Source organism: Pangasianodon hypophthalmus, chromosome 3 (genome assembly GCF_027358585.1).
Source record: "Pangasianodon hypophthalmus isolate fPanHyp1 chromosome 3, fPanHyp1.pri, whole genome shotgun sequence".
Taxonomy (NCBI): domain Eukaryota; kingdom Metazoa; phylum Chordata; class Actinopteri; order Siluriformes; family Pangasiidae; genus Pangasianodon; species Pangasianodon hypophthalmus.
In genome coordinates, this window is record NC_069712.1 from 31,129,729 (window position 1) to 31,150,397 (window position 20,669).

At 37.8% G+C, this 20,669-nt stretch overlaps 1 protein-coding gene and 1 non-coding gene across 2 annotated transcripts; both read right to left on the minus strand.

The window, feature by feature from the left end:
• Nucleotides 1-256: 256 nt before the first annotated feature.
• LOC113541964 (hyaluronan-binding protein 2) lies at nt 257-7,734 on the minus strand. Its single transcript, XM_026939161.3, has 13 exons — nt 7,577-7,734; nt 7,374-7,479; nt 6,748-6,834; nt 5,723-5,830; nt 5,493-5,609; nt 4,622-4,732; nt 4,338-4,509; nt 4,143-4,234; nt 2,776-3,274; nt 1,986-2,128; nt 1,656-1,790; nt 1,390-1,535; nt 257-651 (listed from the first exon to the last, which is right to left on the minus strand). Exons 1-13 carry the CDS (start codon nt 7,637-7,639, stop codon nt 484-486), a joined length of 1,947 nt encoding a protein of 648 aa, XP_026794962.3. The 5' UTR covers nt 7,640-7,734; the 3' UTR covers nt 257-483.
• Nucleotides 7,735-9,445: 1,711 nt separating this feature from the next.
• On the minus strand, nt 9,446-9,516 carry trnag-gcc (transfer RNA glycine (anticodon GCC)). Its single transcript has one exon. It is a non-coding gene; the product is annotated as a tRNA-Gly (tRNA).
• Between the last annotated feature and the right edge of the window lie 11,153 nt (nt 9,517-20,669).

Sequence of the window (20,669 nt, forward strand, 5' to 3'; positions counted from 1 at the left end):
AGTTTGTAAACCAAACTCATGTAAAACTACCTGCACTCTGCTGCCATCTTGTGAAGCGACATCAGATTACCAAAGAGATGTGCCAGATCCGATAGAAGCTTCTAGTGAATGATCACTGTATGACAGCAGTATTTGTTGTGCATATTGAAGGTTTTTTGTTTTACAATAACAGCTACTTTTAGCGCTTACAGCAGTTTGAATTCATATCACTGATCCCAGCAACATTGCCACTTAAAAAAGTCACTTAACAAACATATTTGGTTCAAAAGCATGTTTATTTGAAGATATGTTTTTGTCTCTGGTGAACATTTTCTGGAAGGAATACTCAGTTTCTCAATCTGAATGAACAAATTCTATAAATGCTGAATTTGTTATGGCATAACAACTTGGTTTTGCAGTAATCTCGGCAACTCCGATTGATTATTTCGTATTCGAAACCCCACAGTTTTGTCTGTTTCAGCACTATTCTAACAGTAAGAGAATTTACACACCCGCCCTAGCTGTTGTCCTGTTGATCCAGTTCACAAACTGTGTGACCCTTGTATATACCCCGGGCTTGTTCTTCAATCCACAGTTGTCTCCCCAGCTAACGATGCCATAGATAAAGTGTTTCTGATTTTCCACGCAGGTCAAAGGCCCTCCGGAGTCACCCTATCAGAGTGAGAAGACATTCAGCTTGGAATAAGATTAGGCAAACTGCTAACAAATTCCCTAAAAATTTGCATTCTGATTCATTTAGATTACTTGGGTTGTAGTACTGATGTGTTGCGTCATACCATCTTTAAGGGGCTATATCACTCTTTTTTCTGTTCTTTTCATTTTTTTTTATTAATGATGTCTACTCCTTAATGTTGCAGTATAAAAATCATAGTTGTTATTTGTATGAGTGCCACCAATTTAAATGGACATGCAAGCCACAAAAAAAAGTTGTACTGATTTTTGTTCTTTAGGAACTAATTAAAGTGACGAGAGGGTTTTTAAAACTGTAAATACAGTAGTAGAAGACAGAAAAGAGAAAAACAAATGAAAAAAAAAAAACAAATTTTTTATGCTAATAATTTCTGTATTTGTCCCTTCCTCATTTTATTTATTACTGCATTGATCAACTTTTTTTTTTCATATTCCTTTGGTATTGTATTTCTTTTTCTGTGTGTATATATATATATATATACACACACACACACACACATATATACACGCATATATACGTGGTTATTTATTCTTCAAGTGATTTTTTTATTTGTTTGCCTTTATTTATTCTTGTCTATATACGTTGTCTGAAAATTTTCTGAGAATTTTTAAACGTCAGTACCTTCCTGTTGGGTGCAGAGGGACCTTTTACGGCCAATCATGCGTGCTATAAGTTGTGAAAGTTTGGAAATTTCTCACCTGACACGCGTCCACTCCACCCTCCAGGTAACCAGCGCACAACATGCTGTTATCTATGACTTTCCCATATACTCTATCACTGGAGCAAGTTTCCTGGGAAATCAGCAACACATCAGCATCCAGTAACTGACTGGAGCCATATTGTGCTAAAAAGCAGAGATAAAGACAGTCTCTTTAATCAGTCCAATGTTGTATTCTTTCTCAAAAGTTTTTAATCCCCCTACTGTACTTCTCAGAGTCATGAGGATTCATTCATTCACGCTTACATTCAGGAGTGGCTCCCCATCCAGAGATGCTGCACTCGGCTCCATCAGGAAAATCTGCAGTGGGCAAGCAGGCCGTCTTTACAAACTGGCTCTCCTCTGCACACTTCCCATTTTTCTCTTTTAGCCTAAGCAGAGCTGCAGATAGTAAAGTAAGATACAAAGGTAACATGATCATAATTTCATCATGGAAAAAGAGATGCTAGGATAACAGATATCCAGTTTAGTTTATAGCAGAATAATATAACAGATATTAGTGAGATCATATAAACATCAGTTTATATGATCTCACTAATATCTGTAACTAATATGTGCAAAGTAAACAGTGATCACCAATGTCATTGTGGACCGAGTCGAGTGTCTCTCTGTATTGCTCATGGATAATGGTCTCTACAACCTCCAGTGTTTGCTGTGTTGGCTCAGTCTTTGCCAAATTAATACTTCCCAAAACCACTTGGAAATCTTTTTTATCATCACTGTAAAAACACAAATGTTTTTAAATCCTAACAGTGCAGCTCAAAAACATTTTCTGTTCATTTTCACAGTGTTTTAAAATGGTCTGGCGCTATATCAGTTCATACAGTACAGTGTTTCTACAGTACAGTAAGTAAAGATGGTGGAATTTTCCTTCATTCTTCTATGCAATATTGGAATATTGGTTGACTGTAAAGATATAATTTGCTCCAATGTGGATAGACAACAATTTCTCAAGGAATCAATAATTAGGAAATAATTAATGCAATCCCAAGTTCATAAAAATAGCCTTTGGTCCTCCATCCATCCCTGTCTACACCCACATGTTTGGATTCTTGAGGGCACAGAGGCCATACACACATGAACAGAGCTACCCGGAGGCCAATGTGCAGCTACAGTACACTGTTTGCATAGTTCTGTTTGCGTTAGTGTCATTACAAATGGAACTCTTTCAGAACTCTTTCAGTAAAATAATGTTATATTTGCTGTTTGTGATTTCTAGATACAAGAAGCATCATGATAGTAGGACGATGACGTGTCTTTTGGAAACTGCTTTCTAAACTTTGACTTCCTTAGCAACCCAACTTCCCTCAATCACTAAACATCTCTTGGTTAATGGTCAATACAGCACACAGTAGAGCGTACTCACATACAGTGTCCGGCAGTCATTACCCAGCATGGCTTAATGAGGGTGCCTCCACATACATGTTTGAAGGGCAGGATTGTACCTTTGGATCTGACCTGAACAGAAGCCTGCCATGGCTGGCCACCAGGAAGTGCCTTCATACCCCCATAAATACGATTTATTTGCCTTTTTGGTTGGGGTTTGCCACAGGTTGCAAACTGTCTCTCCACTGGCAGGATGGTGGGTATGGCTGGGACTCCTGGGGTAAGGATTTCTGAGGTGTGCCCTCCGGATGTGGCACTTCCTGAGGACTCGCTAACTGGAAAAGGTGTTCCAGTACTGTCATGTATTAGTGTAGGGCTTTCCGTAGCATTATTTCCTGGTGTGGGTCTTCCAGCAGTGTCACTTTCTGGTGTAGGGTTTCCAGGAATGTGACTTTCTGGGACGGGTCTTATCGTTGGGTGAATGGGAGCAGGATGTGCTGTAGTGGGCTTCGGTTCCAGAGGGTCAGTGTGGGTGGCATCTAAAATAATGTCAATAATTGTGAAAAAACAACAAAAGAAAGGTTTCTGATCATCCAAGTTATTTGAACTGTCTAATAGGACAGAAGGTTCTGATCCCAGATTTTATGGTTTGTCCCTCTGATGGAACCCATCAGTAAGAGTTTTCTTTATACAGCTATTTTTAACTATCCAAAGAACCCTTCTGAACTATTTTCACTATCAAACTACCATTCATTCATTCATTCATTCATTCATCTTCAGCAACTGCTTTATTATGGTCAGGTGTGTGTTAAATCTCCCCCAGGTTAGAGAAAAACGGAGAATCTGTATGAAACCCATACATACATAGTGTGAACATCAACTCAACACAGGCAGTAACCCAGGATAGAACCCCAGACCCTGAAGCTGTGAGGCATCAATACTAGATGTGTCACCATAATGCCAACTACAATGCAATGTAATTTGTAGGAATATAATCACTCCATTGTTTTATGTGTAATTTTTTTAATCCATCTTTGTGAATATCCCACCAAATCCAATCTTAGAATCTCATTGAAGGGTCTGAAAACTGGCATCGTTTCTTGGCTCTGGGTGGGGCAAGACAGTCAGTGTCTTTGTTTATTTGGTTCTGTGAAAATATGATCGGTGTGCCCCAGGTTCCAAAAGGGTTACTGCCTAAGAGAAGGGTCCATATCAGGTCAAGAATCCTTTAAGGGCAGAATATTCCAGAAAATTGGGATTTTTTTGCCAATTGGCACCACTTAGCTAAACTGATTAAACCCTAAATGGTGAAACATCTACAAATTTTCATTTAGCATTTTTGGACAAATGTCTATATTTTAGACAATCTAGTAGCATGAAAGTGTGTGAATGGAGAAACATAATTACCAGTGGGACATTTCCTCACATTGCAGTGATCCCATTTTATCATCCTTCCCGATCGCGTGAAGCACCATGGCTTTGATTCACCATCTGGATTTCTGTGATTTAAAGAATACATGTAAGCTTCGAACATTGCAGTCTGTTGATCTGCCCCTCATGATTAAAGTCTAAAGACCTGTGAAGACATGCATAGCTTAATACCTGCAGTAGTTGTGAGGACCCAGACCCTGAGGGTCATTGAATGTATTGAAGGGGTTTGTTCCTTTACCCAGAAGGAAGTGAGAATTCCAGTACAGACAATCATCTCCTTCCTCTGTCTCTGATACCGTCCCTCTGTAGGACTCACCATTTCCCTCATAGCAGTCATTTGGGCCTCAACAAAAAAAGTACCAGTTCAGTTCACTGGTTGTTTTTTTTCCCAAAGGTTATTTGCAGAAGCTCAAGGTTTAATTCAAAATCAATATTTTATTTAAATACATACTTACCGACCTGACAGAATTTTCCAGAAAATCCTGCTGTGCAGAGACAGTCAAAGTCTTGACCATCTTTCACACAGGTACCTCCATTTAGACATGGGTTCCATTTACATGGTGCAACTGGTGTAAAAGAGCACAGATGAAATACACACTCTGGTTAGTTCATCCAAATTGAAACAGAAATCAAATTGCGTGTCATCAAAGGTAAATGCAAAAATGCTAAAATAATAATACAACACTTTGTAACAGTCAGAGCTAAAGCTGTATCATTTTTAAGTTTTCCATTAGGGGAAAGTCTTCACAGCAGAGGGCTTTGCGGATTCTCTGTAACATGGCAAGCTGCATTTCTTTCTCTTATTAACTTCCAGAGAGAGAAAAAAGGGAGGCTGGTGAGTCAATGACTGTATATAACCATTATTATAACCTTTATATAACATAAGTAAACTTGTTTTGTGGACGTTTCCCATTGCTTAATGTAACTATAATTGGATAAAAAGTATGACATATTGTTCTTAATTATAAAACAAAGAAGAATCTACCACTGCTGTGGTATAAGAGGATTAACACTTCAGAATGTACTGTTATAAAACAAACAACTTTGTTGTTGCTGTAACAATATTATATTATATTTCCTATAACATGTCCGATCTCGTTTTATTCTTTACTTACTCGAAGGATCGTTAGATTTTAGATGAAGCCTAAAAAACTTTACAATTTTCCAGTAATTAGATCTAAGTGACCCTACGGAGTATTGATAATGTTTTCATTTAAAGTTGACACAGATGCTCTGAATTAATGTGCAATTCTATAAATTTGACAGTTTGTAAGATGTTAGCTTCTAACCAATGCTGGCCAATTCCTGTGTTAGGAAAAATCTTACTTTTTTTGCAGTTGGGGGGTTCGAAAGGTGCTTTACACTTGCACTCGAAGTAAGGAGGACTCGACGTAAGAACACACTGACCATATCCACAGGTGTCCTTCTTGCAGGGCCTTCTACCTGTAAACAAAAATATTTCCTTCCTGAAAAATACATTAAATCAATTAAATGCTGTCTTATTTACTTATTTATTTTTTAACTTTCAGGTTGGGGGTCATCAGATGATCTCTTACCTTTCTCACATAACCTGCCTCTGAAAGGTTTGGGGCACTTGCACCTGAATCCGCCTTTCTTGTCCTCACACACTCCGCTGTTGAGGCATGGATTTGGGTTGCAACTCCCTAAATTGACCAGACGTGAGTGACAGACAGTAAAAAGACAGACAAAGAGATTTAGTATATCATGAAAAGTGAATATGTACAGAATTGTTGTGCAATTCTGCAACCGCACTGAACACAAGACGGGGTCATACTGAATACAATTACTTCGGGACGCTAGTTTGTGTTTGGAGGAGTAGCAGCTAAACATGAATGAGGAAATTTCCTGTGTTTGTGTGTGTGTTGTATGTGTATGTGTATGTGTGTGTGTGTGTGTGTGTCTGTAAAGTAAGGAGAACGTCAGGAAACAGATTCACATTGTTAACTGCACTTCGCTTTTTGTTCTGGTGTGACCACTTTTCCTTTAGGAGCAAAGAAGTGGTAGATATCAAACTAGTAACCAATTCCTCACAAGATGATATTTCTACATTTGATCAGAGGTTAATGTACATTTTGGAAGGTGGTGGTGCTCTGAAAGTGATTTGGGAGGAGGTCGCAGTTTCAGTTAGATCTCACACCATGTATTGTGCAGAATTTTTACAAAATGAAAAGTCTCATGGTAGCCCAGTGTCCATGCCTCAGGGGAGTCGGGTGGACCTCCATGCTGCAGGTACAAGCAGAAAACTCAGATTTTTACCCTCTCCAAATTACTGAATGTGCCTGAATATTTTGCAACATACACAAACAATGATTTGCACTTTGTAGCCATGCAATAACTGACCAAGCCCATAAGTTACACAGTTTGCCAGCCCCCCCTCTACCCCAACCAATGGAAAGGGTTCTTTGGTGGTCCCTTTCCAATGATACACAGGGCAAAGAGGGCTGACTGAGCTGCAGTCAGTAAGTATATACATACAAATACTAACCTATATGTTAAGAGTGTGTAATAAACTGCATAAAAGCCATTCAGCAGTGAACAATAAGCATTAAGTGGTTCATACCTCTGACATCTTGAAGCTGAAACAGCCATTCGCCCCTTTCTTCATCATCATCATCACTGCCTTCGTCATCGTAGTCAGCCAGCAGGTCTGTTGAATATAAAGTTAATTATGTTATAAATGATTTTAAGGGTTAGTGCCAAGTGTGAGCGAAGGATCAAGGATTTTTTTTTCCCACCGAACAATAATGCTTGATTGAATACCTGTTTTTTTTTAGAACGTGATTTTTACATTTGATTTTTTACACATTGAATTTTGCACTTGATTTTTACACACAACTTTTTTATTTCTACATCTGAAATGTCCACAAATCATTTTTCATGTGATTTTTACACAATTAATTTATTTTCATTTCGTTTGTTGTTTTTTCACATGTAGTGCATGTGTATTTATTTTCACATGAGATTTTTTACATGATTCTTTTCTTTTCTTGTGTGCATTTTTACACGATTCATATATGTTCGCACGTGGTTCCATATTGTTAGCATGATACCGCATGTGTGTACTTGAGCTCACATGCAATTTCATGGCATTTACATGTTGAAATTCACCTTCACAAAAGCAAACAAACAAAAACCTTTTCCCATAAGAGTACAAAAAAATTGAAAAAAGTTTAAAATGTCACCTACCCTCTACTCTTCCCCGTCGCCTTCCATGTTTATTGCCATGTCTCTCTCCTGGTTTCTCCTTGTGATCCTTTCTGTCATGCTTTGGATGTTGGTCATGTTTTGACAACTGATTTGATACAAAAATTCTTTAAGTGATCATAAATATAACATCCTGTATAAAGCGAACACAATGAGCCAAGACCTGTAGATGGTTTAAACCTCACCTGTGCAGGTATGATGAAGGTACAGAGGAAGACAAGAAGCAGCAGTAGCAGCTGGAGCTTCATGGCGGCTGCTGGTCAGAGTGCCAAAACCACAGAGCAATACTCTGGAGTCCACTAGCCGAATCAGAGTAAGGTCAGGGTCCTCTGAGTGTTTGTATGTGGGCCATGCTGACAGAGCAGGACAGTGTTTGTTCTGGTCCACACTTTGCCCCCTGAATTTACCTAAAGTAAGCCTGCAAATTTTGATTGAACACTGGGATAAAATATGCTCAGTTAGAAATTAAAATGCACGTGTATGTTTAAAAATAGTAGTAGTATTATTATTTGTTGTGTACAATTAGTAATTTTAAAAAAATCCAAATGTTGTACAGTGAATCAGGAAGAGCAACAAATTGTTTCAGATTCCAAACCAGGCTTAATCTTAATCGCACAGTGGGCAGAGAGTTAGTCCTAACTTGCTTTAAAAAAAAAAAAAAAGTCAATTTCTGCTTGTATATGGAAGGTAATTTTAAGGCAAGATCAATTACTATGACATTAGCTTGATGAATTCTGTTGATCAAGCCACATGACAAAAAACTATCTATTCATGTTGTTAATTATTTGTCATTTGACAAATGAATAACTCATGGCACATATATTGTGAGGGGCTCCATCTCCTTCAGCTTGTACTCATTTGAATGTGACACTATTTTGTATCCTACTACTATGGTCTTGACCTAGGGCATCAATACCATATTGGAGAACAGCTGGCAACATCTGGCATACTGAGGCATTGCACAGATGTTGTCTGTGTGTCATTGCACCACTAGGTCTCTGCATGTTTCAAAGAGGTTTGATTTTTATTGCTATGACTTCTACTCAGGCCATCTGCTCTCTAATGTATTTACAGTAGTAGTGTGATGATGTAGAATACTGAGAGAATTATATACTATTGAAATCAGACATCATTTTAGTGAAGCAGTCCTTGAAGTGGTCCTACTGGACTACAATGATCAATAGCACAATGGTACATTTTTTTATGCTATGAATTATTTTCCAAAAAAAAAAAGAGGAGGTTTTCATGATCTAGTATGATCAGGACAGTGTGAGCTATAGCAATTCAGACTTTGAGACTAATCCTTGGTAACATACAATCACAGCTTTATTTATAACCACCACTAGATGGTAGTGGTGTATTTGGTTTAATATCAAGCTGAGCCCATATTGTAATTTCTTTCTTTCTGTCTTTCAGTGCATTGAATTGCATGTATATATATTAGTTTAGTTTTAGGTTAATAGGTTAAAATATATATATATATATTTTAGTTTAGTTTTAGGTTAATATTTTACACACATTCTTTTCTTATTTAATGTATAGTCTTGCTAAACTTTCTGATAATGCATTTTTATCAATTTTTCTCATGTTTTCCCAATTTTAAATCTATATATTAACCAAAGACCTCTAATAATGCATAATTAAAATGTCAAATGATCATGGAGCAGGAAAAAAGATTGATTGGTGAATCAATCTTACATTAGCTTTCATTTCACTCTTTTGTGCTTGATTTCCATGACAGGATACAGGGCAATTTCACTGACATGTTCAATAAAAATGTCACCTATGTACAAAGTGTTCAATCCACTTATTTTTATACAGTGACCTAAACGATTAAATCAGACCCCTGGTTGTGGGAATTTGCCTCTTCCACCAACGCATAAAGAGCCGTTATAGCATTGGAGAGCTATATCAATAGCACATCAGTTACCCACGTCTGGTGTTTTTTTTTTTTTTTTTTTTTGTGTGTGTGTTTTATTTCTTTTAAATGCACAAGATATGAATTTCTAAGAAGATGGCAAATGATAGATAGTAGAAAAAAAGCTAAATGTTGTTGCATTGGCCGGGAATCGAACCCGGGCCTCCCGCGTGGCAGGCGAGAATTCTACCACTGAACCACCAATGCTGAGTGGCTTAAACCACTGCGGATAGCCACTATAGAGATTAGTCACGAGATAAGTTCCTGTAGGCTTTATTACTATTCTACTTTTGATAGACAGTTATAATATTAGCAATAAATATATTTCTTCCAGGATGACAATGCTACATGTAACATAAAACTGTAACAGGCTACAGCAGGGGTTCTAATAATATTATATAATATTTGAAGATAACATTAAAGGTATACTGAAAAAATATACCTTTAAGTGTTCACACGTTATTACACTCCTCATTGATTTTCAATTTTTCAAAACCTCAGACGGTACCAGACACCACCTTTATTACAGCTTTATTACACATTAATAAATGCCATATAATATTTAATAAACGTTTCATTCATGCAAACTAGACCGATAAATAATGCATACATCTTACATTAATAAACTAATCAATTGGGATGTATATATTTCTTAGTTTCCTACAAAACTGCGTGTTGTTTCTATGTGACCCCTTTGGCTTTCCATAGTCACAGCTCCGCCTCGTGCACACTTCGGCGTCTGAAAGGAGACCACAAGTGTCTGAAGACCCGGGTTCGATTCCCGACCAATGCAAATGCATTTAGTTTCTTTGCTATGCTATCTGTAATTTGCCATCTTTTTTTAGAAAGTGATATCTGGTGCATTTAAAATAAATAAATCACAAAAAAAAAAAAAAAAAAAAAAAAAAAAAAAACACCAGATGTGTGTAATTGATGTGCTATTGTTCCTTTAGCTCTCCAGCACTATAACAGTTCCTTATGCATTGGTGGAAGAGGCAAATTCCCACAGCCAGGGGTCTGATTTAATCATTTAGGTCACTGTATAAAATTAAGTTGACTGAACACTTGTACATAAGCAGCATTTTTATGTCTCTTAACAAGTCTCTTAAGGTATTCATACTGCTGCACAGGACGATAAACCAAGTTTACTTTATCAAGAATACTACAGTGCAAAAGAGTTTTGATTTCTGAAGTATTCAATGTTTACTGTATCATTTGTTTGCTGTATTTCTTTTTGTGTAATTTATAGTTTATTGTATAGTTTATTGTCTTCATTCCTACATAGAGGCAGTTTAGTATAACCACTCTGCCTCGGTGGATGTTTTTGGACAATGGGAGGAAAAGGAATTCCACATAGACAGAAAAATGAATTAAAAAAAAAAAAAAAACTCATACGGCCCTCAAACCTACCAAAATATCAGTCTTCTGGATTTTCTAGATCTGTAAACGCTTTTGAATGTAGGTTAGTATTAGGATTAAAATGATGTTACATTCACACTATATAAAATAAATTATATCAATCATTACACAAGAGTTAATTCCAGATTGAATAAGCGGCATTCCAAGAGTGCCGATATTCAGTATAACAGCACTGGCACCTTTCACTGTTTGTATCACTCTGCTCATCTGTGTTTGCTACATAAAATTTTAATTCTAGCAACAGTTTGTTACACTGAAACCCTTACTACACTTACGACAGGCTGTCAGTCGGTGTGTGCGTTGCATCAAAATTATGTAAATCCATCAGATCTCAACCCAACTGCACTTCACCCAGCCATGTGAGATCATAGTGGATTGACATGTTAGACAGTGCACTCCAACACCATCATCAAAACACCAAATGAACTGCATTGATGCATTGAAGCAGATGAATTGCATTGATGCATTGAAGCAGATGAATTGCATTGATGCATTGAAGCTGTTCTAGAGGCTCATGGTGGCCCAACACTTGACTATCACACTTTATATTGCTTTTTCCTTTATTTTGTCACCTGTTAGTATTTGACACTGGAACTTGACCCTGACTTATCATGATCACTTGTGCACACATTAAGCAAGCAATCCACATAGACAAAATAGAGACAGACGCATTTCAGACAATGTACATTTAATGACCAGAGAGTGTATTTCTCACCTTTTTATTTCCTTTTCCTCTCCTCCGTGTGTCACTTTGTGTAAAGGTGGAATCTGTCAGTGATGCGTGGTGAGTGGACGCCGCTTAATTAGCATTTAAATGAGAGGATGCAGGGAGGAGGTAGATTTCTACACACACATCATAATGAGCTGAAGGACAGAGGAATTAGGATGCTGATAATGTCGCTCCAATTGTCAGCAGTGTCAAAGGACAAAATGGAGCGCAGCAGAAGAGTTTGCTTTGGAGGGGGACACTGAGTCTCTCTTAATGTGTGCTTCTTTTGTATCTCTGGTTAATGAACATCTTTTTATGTAGCAATATTTAATTCCTCGTACTCATATACACATGTCTCTGTAAGACATCTATCTCTGTGGGGTACCAGGATTATTATTTTTATTTTTTTGCTATTTCTATGACATCATGGTCACATGACAATGCCAACATGGTGGATGTAGTATGTCCGGATTGTATTTATACTACCAACCAACCTAGTCTAAATAAAGTGTTTGTGGTAGTGATTTTATGCCGTGTGTGATGTTCAACATCAGTATGTCATATTGTTTTCCTGTATTAACATTATTGACGAGCCCTCATTTAGGGATTGCACACACACTCATTCATACCTAGGGGCAGTTCACCTACCAGCATGTTTTTGGGAAGTGGGATTAAACTGAAAAACCCAGCAGATGTGGGGAGAACCTGCTCTGACCACATACAAGCATTCAATTTCAAAACCCCATTGAGTGGCCATTTAAAGAAAAGCTATCACTGTCCAGGGGAGGCACAGTATAATTTGGCAGATTTAATTACACAAGTGAAGTGGCGACCCATACGCGGAATTTGTGCTCTGCATTTAACCCATCGAAGCGCACACACAGTAGTGAACACACACCCGGAGCAGTGGGCAGCCTCTTTTGCTGCGGCGCCCAGGGAGCAGTTGGGGGTTCGGTGCCTTGCTCAAGGGTCTCACCTCAGTCGTGGTATTGAGGGTGGGAGAGAGCGCTGGTCATTCACTCCCCTGACCTACAATCCCTGCCGGACCTGAGACTCAAAACCACGACCTTCAGGTTCACCTTCGGGTTACAAGTCTGAGACTCTAACCATTAGGCCACGACGGCCCCCAATTAATATTACAAGCTCTATCCACATGCAGAAAGATATCTCTGTACATGAATATTATTTATAGTTTATGTAATACACTCTCAAGAATTCCCTGGTTAATTTCACAGTGCTGTCATGTAAAATAGTATTACATGGTATACAGTTCTATATATTCTTATGACCACTAGAGGTCTCTAGAGAACATTTAAAACCTTGATTATCCACCAAGCATTCTTCATAAAGCATCACAAGTCTGTGGTTATGTAATAAATACACTAAAGTCAAGTGTCCTAACACACATAACAGACTTCCTACTAGACATAATGAACAGGATGAATAAGTCTAAACCAGTGATCACCATTCTTCCTTCTTCCTGGAGTGCTTTCCTACAAAATTCAATTCCAGCCCTAATCCATCACACCTACTCCAATCAAGTCTTGACTCTGATTGGTCAGAAGGTGTTGATTAGTTTCTAGTGGTTCTGGCTTTAAAATACAGGTTCATAGCTTATATTTTTATCATCTCTATAGTTACAATTTAAACAGGGACTGATTCCTTAATAAACAACATTTATTTTACTTAGTGGCAAATTGCTAAAGAGGATTGAAACACATTGGGGTGTGCTGTTATAGGAAAATAATCCACTTCAGGGGGGTTGGTTGTTGATTATTTTCCTACAACAGGTCAATAAGAAGTCAGAAACTCAAGTATTAAAATTGTCACCATAGCTCACAAATTGTAGGAACTGTCATCTGTAGCTTTTATGTCAGGAATTATAAAATGGATCTTGTTGGCATGCAGCTGGCATACAGTCATACTGCAAGTGTCAAGTGTGTGTGTGTATGTGTGTGTGTGTGTGAAGCAGTAGATGGCACTGCAGGATAGCATTACAGCAGCTCTGCTCTTTTAGCCATACTCAATGACTTGTTCACCTGTCATCAGTCTTTACAGGCTTACATTTTTCCTTTCTGATCTGCCTTTCTCAGCTTCTGTGAACACACACACACACACACACACACACACACTTTTTGTGGCTGTTAAAAAGGGGTGACGAGAAAAAAACCACTGCGTTGGGGCTAAAGCTATGATTTGTTATTGTGCTTTCCTCTCTCTATCTCTTGCTGTCTCTCCTTCCGTCTTGCGCTCTATCTCTTTCTCTGTCACTCCCTGTGTCTCTCTTTTGCTCCCTTTCTCTGCCATTCCTCTTTTCTCCCTCTTTCTCTCTGTCTTTCTGCTTCTTACATCACCCTCACTCTTCTCTCTCTCCTTCACTAAATTTTCACTTCTCTTGCTTTCTCCTCTCCTCTCTTTCTCTGTCTCTTCACTCCATCTTTCTTTATTCTTTTTTATCCTTATTTTAATTCCCTTACTCTCTCTATGTCCCATCTTCTTTTTCCTTTCTCTCTATCTCTTCCCTCCCTATCTTTCCTTCACTGTTCACCTTTCCCTTCTTGCCCCTCTTTTTATCACTCTCTGCAATCTTTGTTTATTCACCCCTCCTTCTCTTTTTCTCTCTCATTCTCTCTCCTCATTCTCTTAATGAGTTCTTTCCCTCTTTCCCCCCTCCTTCTCCATCTATCCCCTTTGTCTCTGCCTCCTTTCTCTCCATCGTTCTTTCCCTTGTCCTCTTTTTTATCCATCCCTTCCTCTTCCACTTTTTCTACATTTCTCTCTCCTTCCATCTCACACTTCCATTTCCTGTCTCTTTCTCTGATCCTTTCATTCTCCTTGTGCTCATGTCACTCCTCTATATCACTTGTCTCTCTCTCTTTGTCTTTTCTGTCTTTTTCTTTTCTAGTTTCCCCTCCCTCTTTCACTTCACCCTCTCATTCTCTCTGTCCCCCTCCATCTTCCATACCAGTCAGCTGCTCTTACATGTGTAGAGTGTGACGTGTGTTTAGAGGTGATGTCACAGACAGCTCCAGTGTGTGTGTGTGTGTGTGTGTGTGTGTGTGTGTGTGTGTGCGGGAGTGTGTGTGTGTGTATACATGCGTCACTGGCCTTTTAAAATGAATATTAATACAACAAGAGTGAGTAATCAAGCTATTTCCTGTTATGGTTCACTTGAGGTCAACTCTGGAAGTTTGCTCATGTCTACACACAAGACCCTATAAGCAGCCTGCTCCAGCCAAACCTCCCTCCACTTCCCCCCACCACACACACACACACACACACACACACACAAAAGACAGTGTAGGTGATGTGTAATCTCTCACAGACACCTCTACCTGACCGACCGTTCACTTTAAAAACACATTAACAACACGTTATTTACAAATTATAATTAACCATAAATTAATAAATAGAGGTGCCATGATACCCAAGCAATTTGATATCAATATGGCTCCTAGACCACGCCTCTTGAAGTTAATGTTAAAATGTTAAATTTGGTACTGATATAATAAAGATGAAGTATGACAAGGTCCAAAAATCTGTGTCCAAGGTCCAGAACAACAGATGGCTAAAAGATACAAACTAACAAAAAGATAATATTTTAAAAGCTTGGTTTGGCAAACATTTTCTAATAAAAGCATTTCAAATGTGTGTGTGTGTGTGTGTGTGTGTGTAAACCAGTAATTTCAAAGCTAGCAAAGTGAGTAGCTCTCTTGCACATTATTTTATCCTTGCTTAATGAAGCAAAAGTGAGGACTCCAAGCTCCCAGTAACAGAGGATCTGATCCCAAAATGGCCGCTCCTGAAGCTGACATGCTCTAAACCGTTGCTGATAATGATCTGCGACTCCTCTCTATATCCCTTGCTTTTCTCTGTCTTTTGTTCATCTGTTTCCTGACATCTCGTTCTTCTTCTCTCTGTCAGTCTTGCACTTGAGTCTTGTTCTTCAGCATGTTTTAGCTTTGCACTTAAAGCTTTTTGCACTTAAAGTTAAAATCCCTGCTCTCAGCCCTAGCACTCTTTCTTCCTGCTCTATCTCTCCCTCTCTGCCTTCTTATTGTGTCTAAAAAAGCTCTCAGAGAAAGAAAAAAGCACACAGCGTAGTTGGACGTGTTCTCGCTTTTCTGCCTGTCATGCCGTGATTTGCGGCTTATGAACAGAGATCTGCTTTATATATCACTACTCGCTCTGAACTTGTAGTGTGATGTGTAGAAATGAATGCAGAGCTTTAAATAGCGCCGTTATTTCCTTACCTGAGAACATTTTTCAGACCATTAAAGGTGGAAATGTGTCAAGTGTACACACCGAAATCACAGAATGTGCCTACAGAACATTTATATGCCATCAAACAAACGTCCCCATTACGGCCAAGTGTTGCCGTAAACCTTGAAGCTGTAATTATTTGTTAGTTGAATGCTGAAAGTTCTACTGAGGTGACAGCAGTCTCATTAATATTCATCCTGACTACGGCGGCCTGTTTAAAACAGTCATTACACGTCTGAGTACACAGTGTTTTGTTTGTCCTAAAAAAAATGCTGTCTTCAGTCTAAAATTACAGACCATTTTTCAGACATCTGAGAAAAAACATGTGATCTGATCCTGTAACAAATGGAAAAGATTGGAATTGGAATTGGAAAAGTTTTTTCTTTCTGCCTAATATCGTGTAGGTCCCTCTGGTGCTGCCAAAACAGCTCTGACCCATCGAGGCATGGACTCCACAAGATCTCTGAAGGTGTGCTGTGGTATCTGGCACCAAGACTTTAGCAGCAGATCCTTTAAGTCCTGTATGTTGCAAGGTGGGGCTCCATAGATCAGACTTGTTTGTGTCCAGCACGACCCACAGATGCTCGATCAGATTGAGATCTGGGGAATCCGTAGGCCGAGTCAACACCTTGAACTCGTTGTCATGTTCCTCAAACCATTCCTGAACAATTTTTGCAGTGTGGCAGGGCACATTATCCTGCTGAAAGAGGCCACTGGCTTGCCTTCTTCCCATAGTGCATCCTATTACCATCTCTTCTCCAGGCAAGCTGCAATGCATTGTGTATTCTGACACCTTTCTATCATAGCCAGCATTAACTTTTTCAACAATTCAACAGTAGCTCCTCTGTGGGATCGGACCTAATGGGCTAGCCTTTGCTCCGCATGCGCATCAGGAAGCTTTAGGCGACCATGAACCTGTTGCCAGTTCACTGGTTTTCCTTCCTTTTGGTAGGTTTTAACCACTGCATATGGGGAACACCCCACAAGACCCACTCTGATGCTCTGACCCAGTCGTCTAGCCATCACAATTTGGCCCTTGTCAAAGTTGCTCGGATCCTAACACTTGCTCATATATCCTGCTTCCAACACATCAACTTCAAGAACTGACTGTTCACTTGCTGCTTAATATATCCCACCCCTTGACAGGTGCCATTGTAATGAGATAATCAGTGTTATTCACTGTCATTGGTTTTAATGTTATGGCTGATCAATCGTTATGTATGTATTTATTATAATTGCAATGTAGCTGATTCTTGTGTGAAAGCTACATTTTTGTGTAAATTGTGTGTTTTACTATGTATTTTTTCCTGTATTTTTTAAATGCTTCAGTTTAAAAGCAGTTTGTAAAGAAAAAAATATTGGATGGGTATTGTTATCGGCTGAAGGTTCCAGTATCATTATCAGTATTGGAATAGAAAAAGTGGTATCATGCCATGTCTTCTTCTTCTTCTTATCTGTCTTTTTAATTTCTTTGTGAAGCACTTCATGCTGCATTTTATGTATGAAAAGTGCTACACAAATAATAATTCTAATACTACTACTAATAATAATAGGCTATAGATTGGTGCTAAATTAAAACATTTCTAGTGAGCACATAGTGCACTGCATAGGATGAATCTTTTTATGTTAATTTTTACCCAGTGTAACACAGTAAGTATTTGGGATTCATCCTAAATCTAAATCCTAATTGTTCAAGAAAATAAAGCTAGCCTACATTAGCTACATTATGCAGGTATTGTTCCTAGTCTGTCTTAAACAGGTACCCAGCTACGTAGGTTACCCAACTAAGACAACTCAAAATCAAACTGTTGTTTTTTTTTCCTCGTTAGCTCGTCTCCTTGGTCAGAATGTATATGACTCTATACTAATCACTTAAAAAAGACAAAATGATCTTCCACTGAAGCACAGTAATTTTTTTCATCTCTAAACAACATATTATTTTTAACTATGTTAATGTGAAAGTCACTGGAATAGCATAAAAAAATGAAAAGTTTTCATAAGCCAATCAAATTCTAATGGATAATCCTATGAATGTGTGAAGATTTTGCAATTTCCCCCCCTCGATTCTAGACTACAGGCTATTAGCTTCTATTACTTTTTAGCTTCATTAGTCTTATAGCCAGTGAGCAAACTTCAAACACTAAACATGTCTTGACTGATGAACTACATTTAGGGTAATGGAGGAAATGTGTATTTTATTTTTGTTTCTTTATTTGTGGCCTTGTGCCTTATTATTCACAAAACAGGCCTGAGTGAATTGTAATTAATCATTTGGAGCATTTCTACAGTTACAGTCACCCACAATATTTCAGTCTGGACCCCTAATTTGGGTTAAGCCTTCGAAATACACCATCATTTTTTACTTAAAAGCAAAGCTTAATATGCAACTCTATTAACTGGCACCTTGCACCGCATTAGAAAGGCCGGTGGTGCACTGTGGCATGACGAAAACTTCCTATTGCACCACTGTAGAGTGAAATTACAGTTTTATTGCCACAGTTAACTTTCAGCTCGGCTCATTTATGTAAGCACCTGCTTAAAGCCTATAGGGTGGATTTTGCTCCACATTAGACAGTTCTTTTAGTACAGCTTGGATTTCAGGTTGTGAGGATTTATTAGCATTAACATCCTGACATATTATTCATTTAACCATATTCAAGCATATTATTTCGTAACTTCTATGAATTATTTAGTAGATATAGTGTAACTAATAGGAAAGGTATGCAATTATGAGAGTCTGGACGCACTGACAGCTTCTGGCATTGCCATTATTTTCCTGGCAAACACAAGATTTTCAATTTTCCTTGAACTTCAGCAGTAATACATCAGCAGTAACAAAGTAAAAAAAAAATGGTTGTATTAATTGAAGATTTTTTTAATAACCAAATAAGCCAAATAATCAACACCTGCATTAACCAATGTTTATACCATAAATTAGCAAAATAGTAAGCCTGCAGTGACCAACCTGAACACCTTAATTAACATGTTTGCGGTCAGTTTATTAATGTTAACTAATGAAATACATAATGTTAGTGAAAGAAAACTTAACGTAAAGCATTACCTCTGAACCTTCCACCCAGAGAACTCAAACCTCTTATCTACTGTGTTAAACTTTACATTTGAAACATATTACAATGACTTTCATTCCTAATTTTATTTAAATTGCAGTAAAAATGAAAAGTTAAATATTATATTTAAAGACATATACTTGTTTTAAAGTTATCAAACTCTACAGTGTATTCAGTTGATTCAATTTATATGATCTAATAAATATAACAATTATAGTAATAATAATTATAGCATCTTTAATTACTAAATCTAAATCTGTGCCCTCTCAGAAATGCTGTCAGGTTAGCTCAAGTTAGCTAGGTGAATAGAGTAATGAATATAACGTTTATGAATATGACTTTTTTAAAATCCTCTCAGAAATCCTGTCAGGTTAGCTCAATAATAGCTTGCTACAGTTAGCAGCAAATGGACATTTATTAACATTTATGACCTGAAATCCTCTCAGAAATCAGTTTAGCTCCTGATAGCTAGCTGGATAGAGTTAGCAGTGAAAGAACATTTAAGAATAAGACTTTAAATCCCCACAGATGTTCTGTCAGGTAAGCTAATGTTAGCTAGCTGGCTAGAGGTAGCAGTTAATGAACATTTAAGAATGTGACTTAAAATCCTCAGAGAAATCCTGTCAGTTGGATAGTGTTAGCAGTGAGTGAACATTTCTGAATGTGATGTTTTAAAATCCTCTCAGAAATCCTGTCAGGTTAGCTCAATATTAGCTAGCTAGCTAGAGCTAGCAGTGAATGAGCATTTATGAATGTGACTTGTTAAAATGGTCTCAGAAATCCTGTCAAGTTAAAAAAAAGTGAACATTATGAACATTTATCAATACCTTGTAGGTACTCCATTCAAACTCAAAGACAGATCTTCTTATCTGAAATTTGTGTGAAGTGCTTCATGAATATTGCCATGCTTGACTTGAGATATAACAGAGACGCCAATGTGGCTGGTATGTAAATACCAAACCTTTCTGAGACGTCTGTGTTACAGAGCATGAAACGATTGAGCCAGTGCCATCCATGTGTCTGTAATAAGATCCAGAGCCATACTCTGGTGGTAGACCTCCCAAAGTGCATACTTCTCCTCTCCCATTACTTTAGCTCTCAACACAAAACCTTCTACATTCGCCTTCTCCTTACACACAAATTCTCATGCTGCCTGGAGATGACCTCCAGGTCATTTTTCTACAGGAAGGAGGACCATGAAAAAGTGTGAAGGTGACCCCTGACCTCAGTTTCTGGCCAACTATTTGGAGAGTTGTTGTGCTGTAGGTTTTTCTGCTCTTATATTTTTGTTTTTGCTGAGGTGTGAATTAAGAGTAGAGGAGATGATATTTAAAGTTTCTTGTATGATAATGGTAAAACCTAATATCACCGTTACATCACAGTATCAGTTTACAACTTTTCAAAGCGGACGTCATTAAACTTTGAACATCGTGCAGACAGAATAAAAATGATTAATTTGAGTAAAAATGCTAGAATATTTGTTAATAGGATTGCTTTTAGTAGTTTATCAAAACAATATGGATAGTTTCCTCAGAATTTCTTTAATGAAAGCTTGTACTTTAAATCCCAGACAATATAGTGTAAAATATTCTAATTGTTTGTATGATGGCAAATTGGAGTGTTAGTTATATTACACAAGAAAGACACTATACCTGTATATAAAACAATAAATAAATATGTTTAAACTTTGCTTATCAGCAAAATTCACTTATCAGACATTTGATGCTGTGTTTGGGATTTTCTGACTAAGGACTTTCTACTTCCGACTTCAGCGTGTTCATGCAACCTTGACCTGTTGTGGTTAGAAAAATAGCAGCTAGCGCTTGTGTGACTTGTTCTGGCTTCTTATATCTACCCATCTTTAACATTAACACAAAAAACAAACAAACAAACAAACAAAC

Bases quoted from the DNA above. Each gene is read 5' to 3' on its own strand.
- LOC113541964 (XM_026939161.3), bottom strand. From the start codon at position 7,639: ATGAAGCTCCAGCTGCTACTGCTGCTTCTTGTCTTCCTCTGTACCTTC. The intron at 4,510-4,621 runs GTAAGTATGTAT...TTTTTTGTTGAG, and splicing joins TGGAAAATTCTGTCAGGTCG to GCCCAAATGACTGCTATGAG. The intron at 1,791-1,985 runs GTGATCACTGTT...TACTATCTGCAG, and splicing joins CTCGGTCCACAATGACATTG to CTCTGCTTAGGCTAAAAGAG.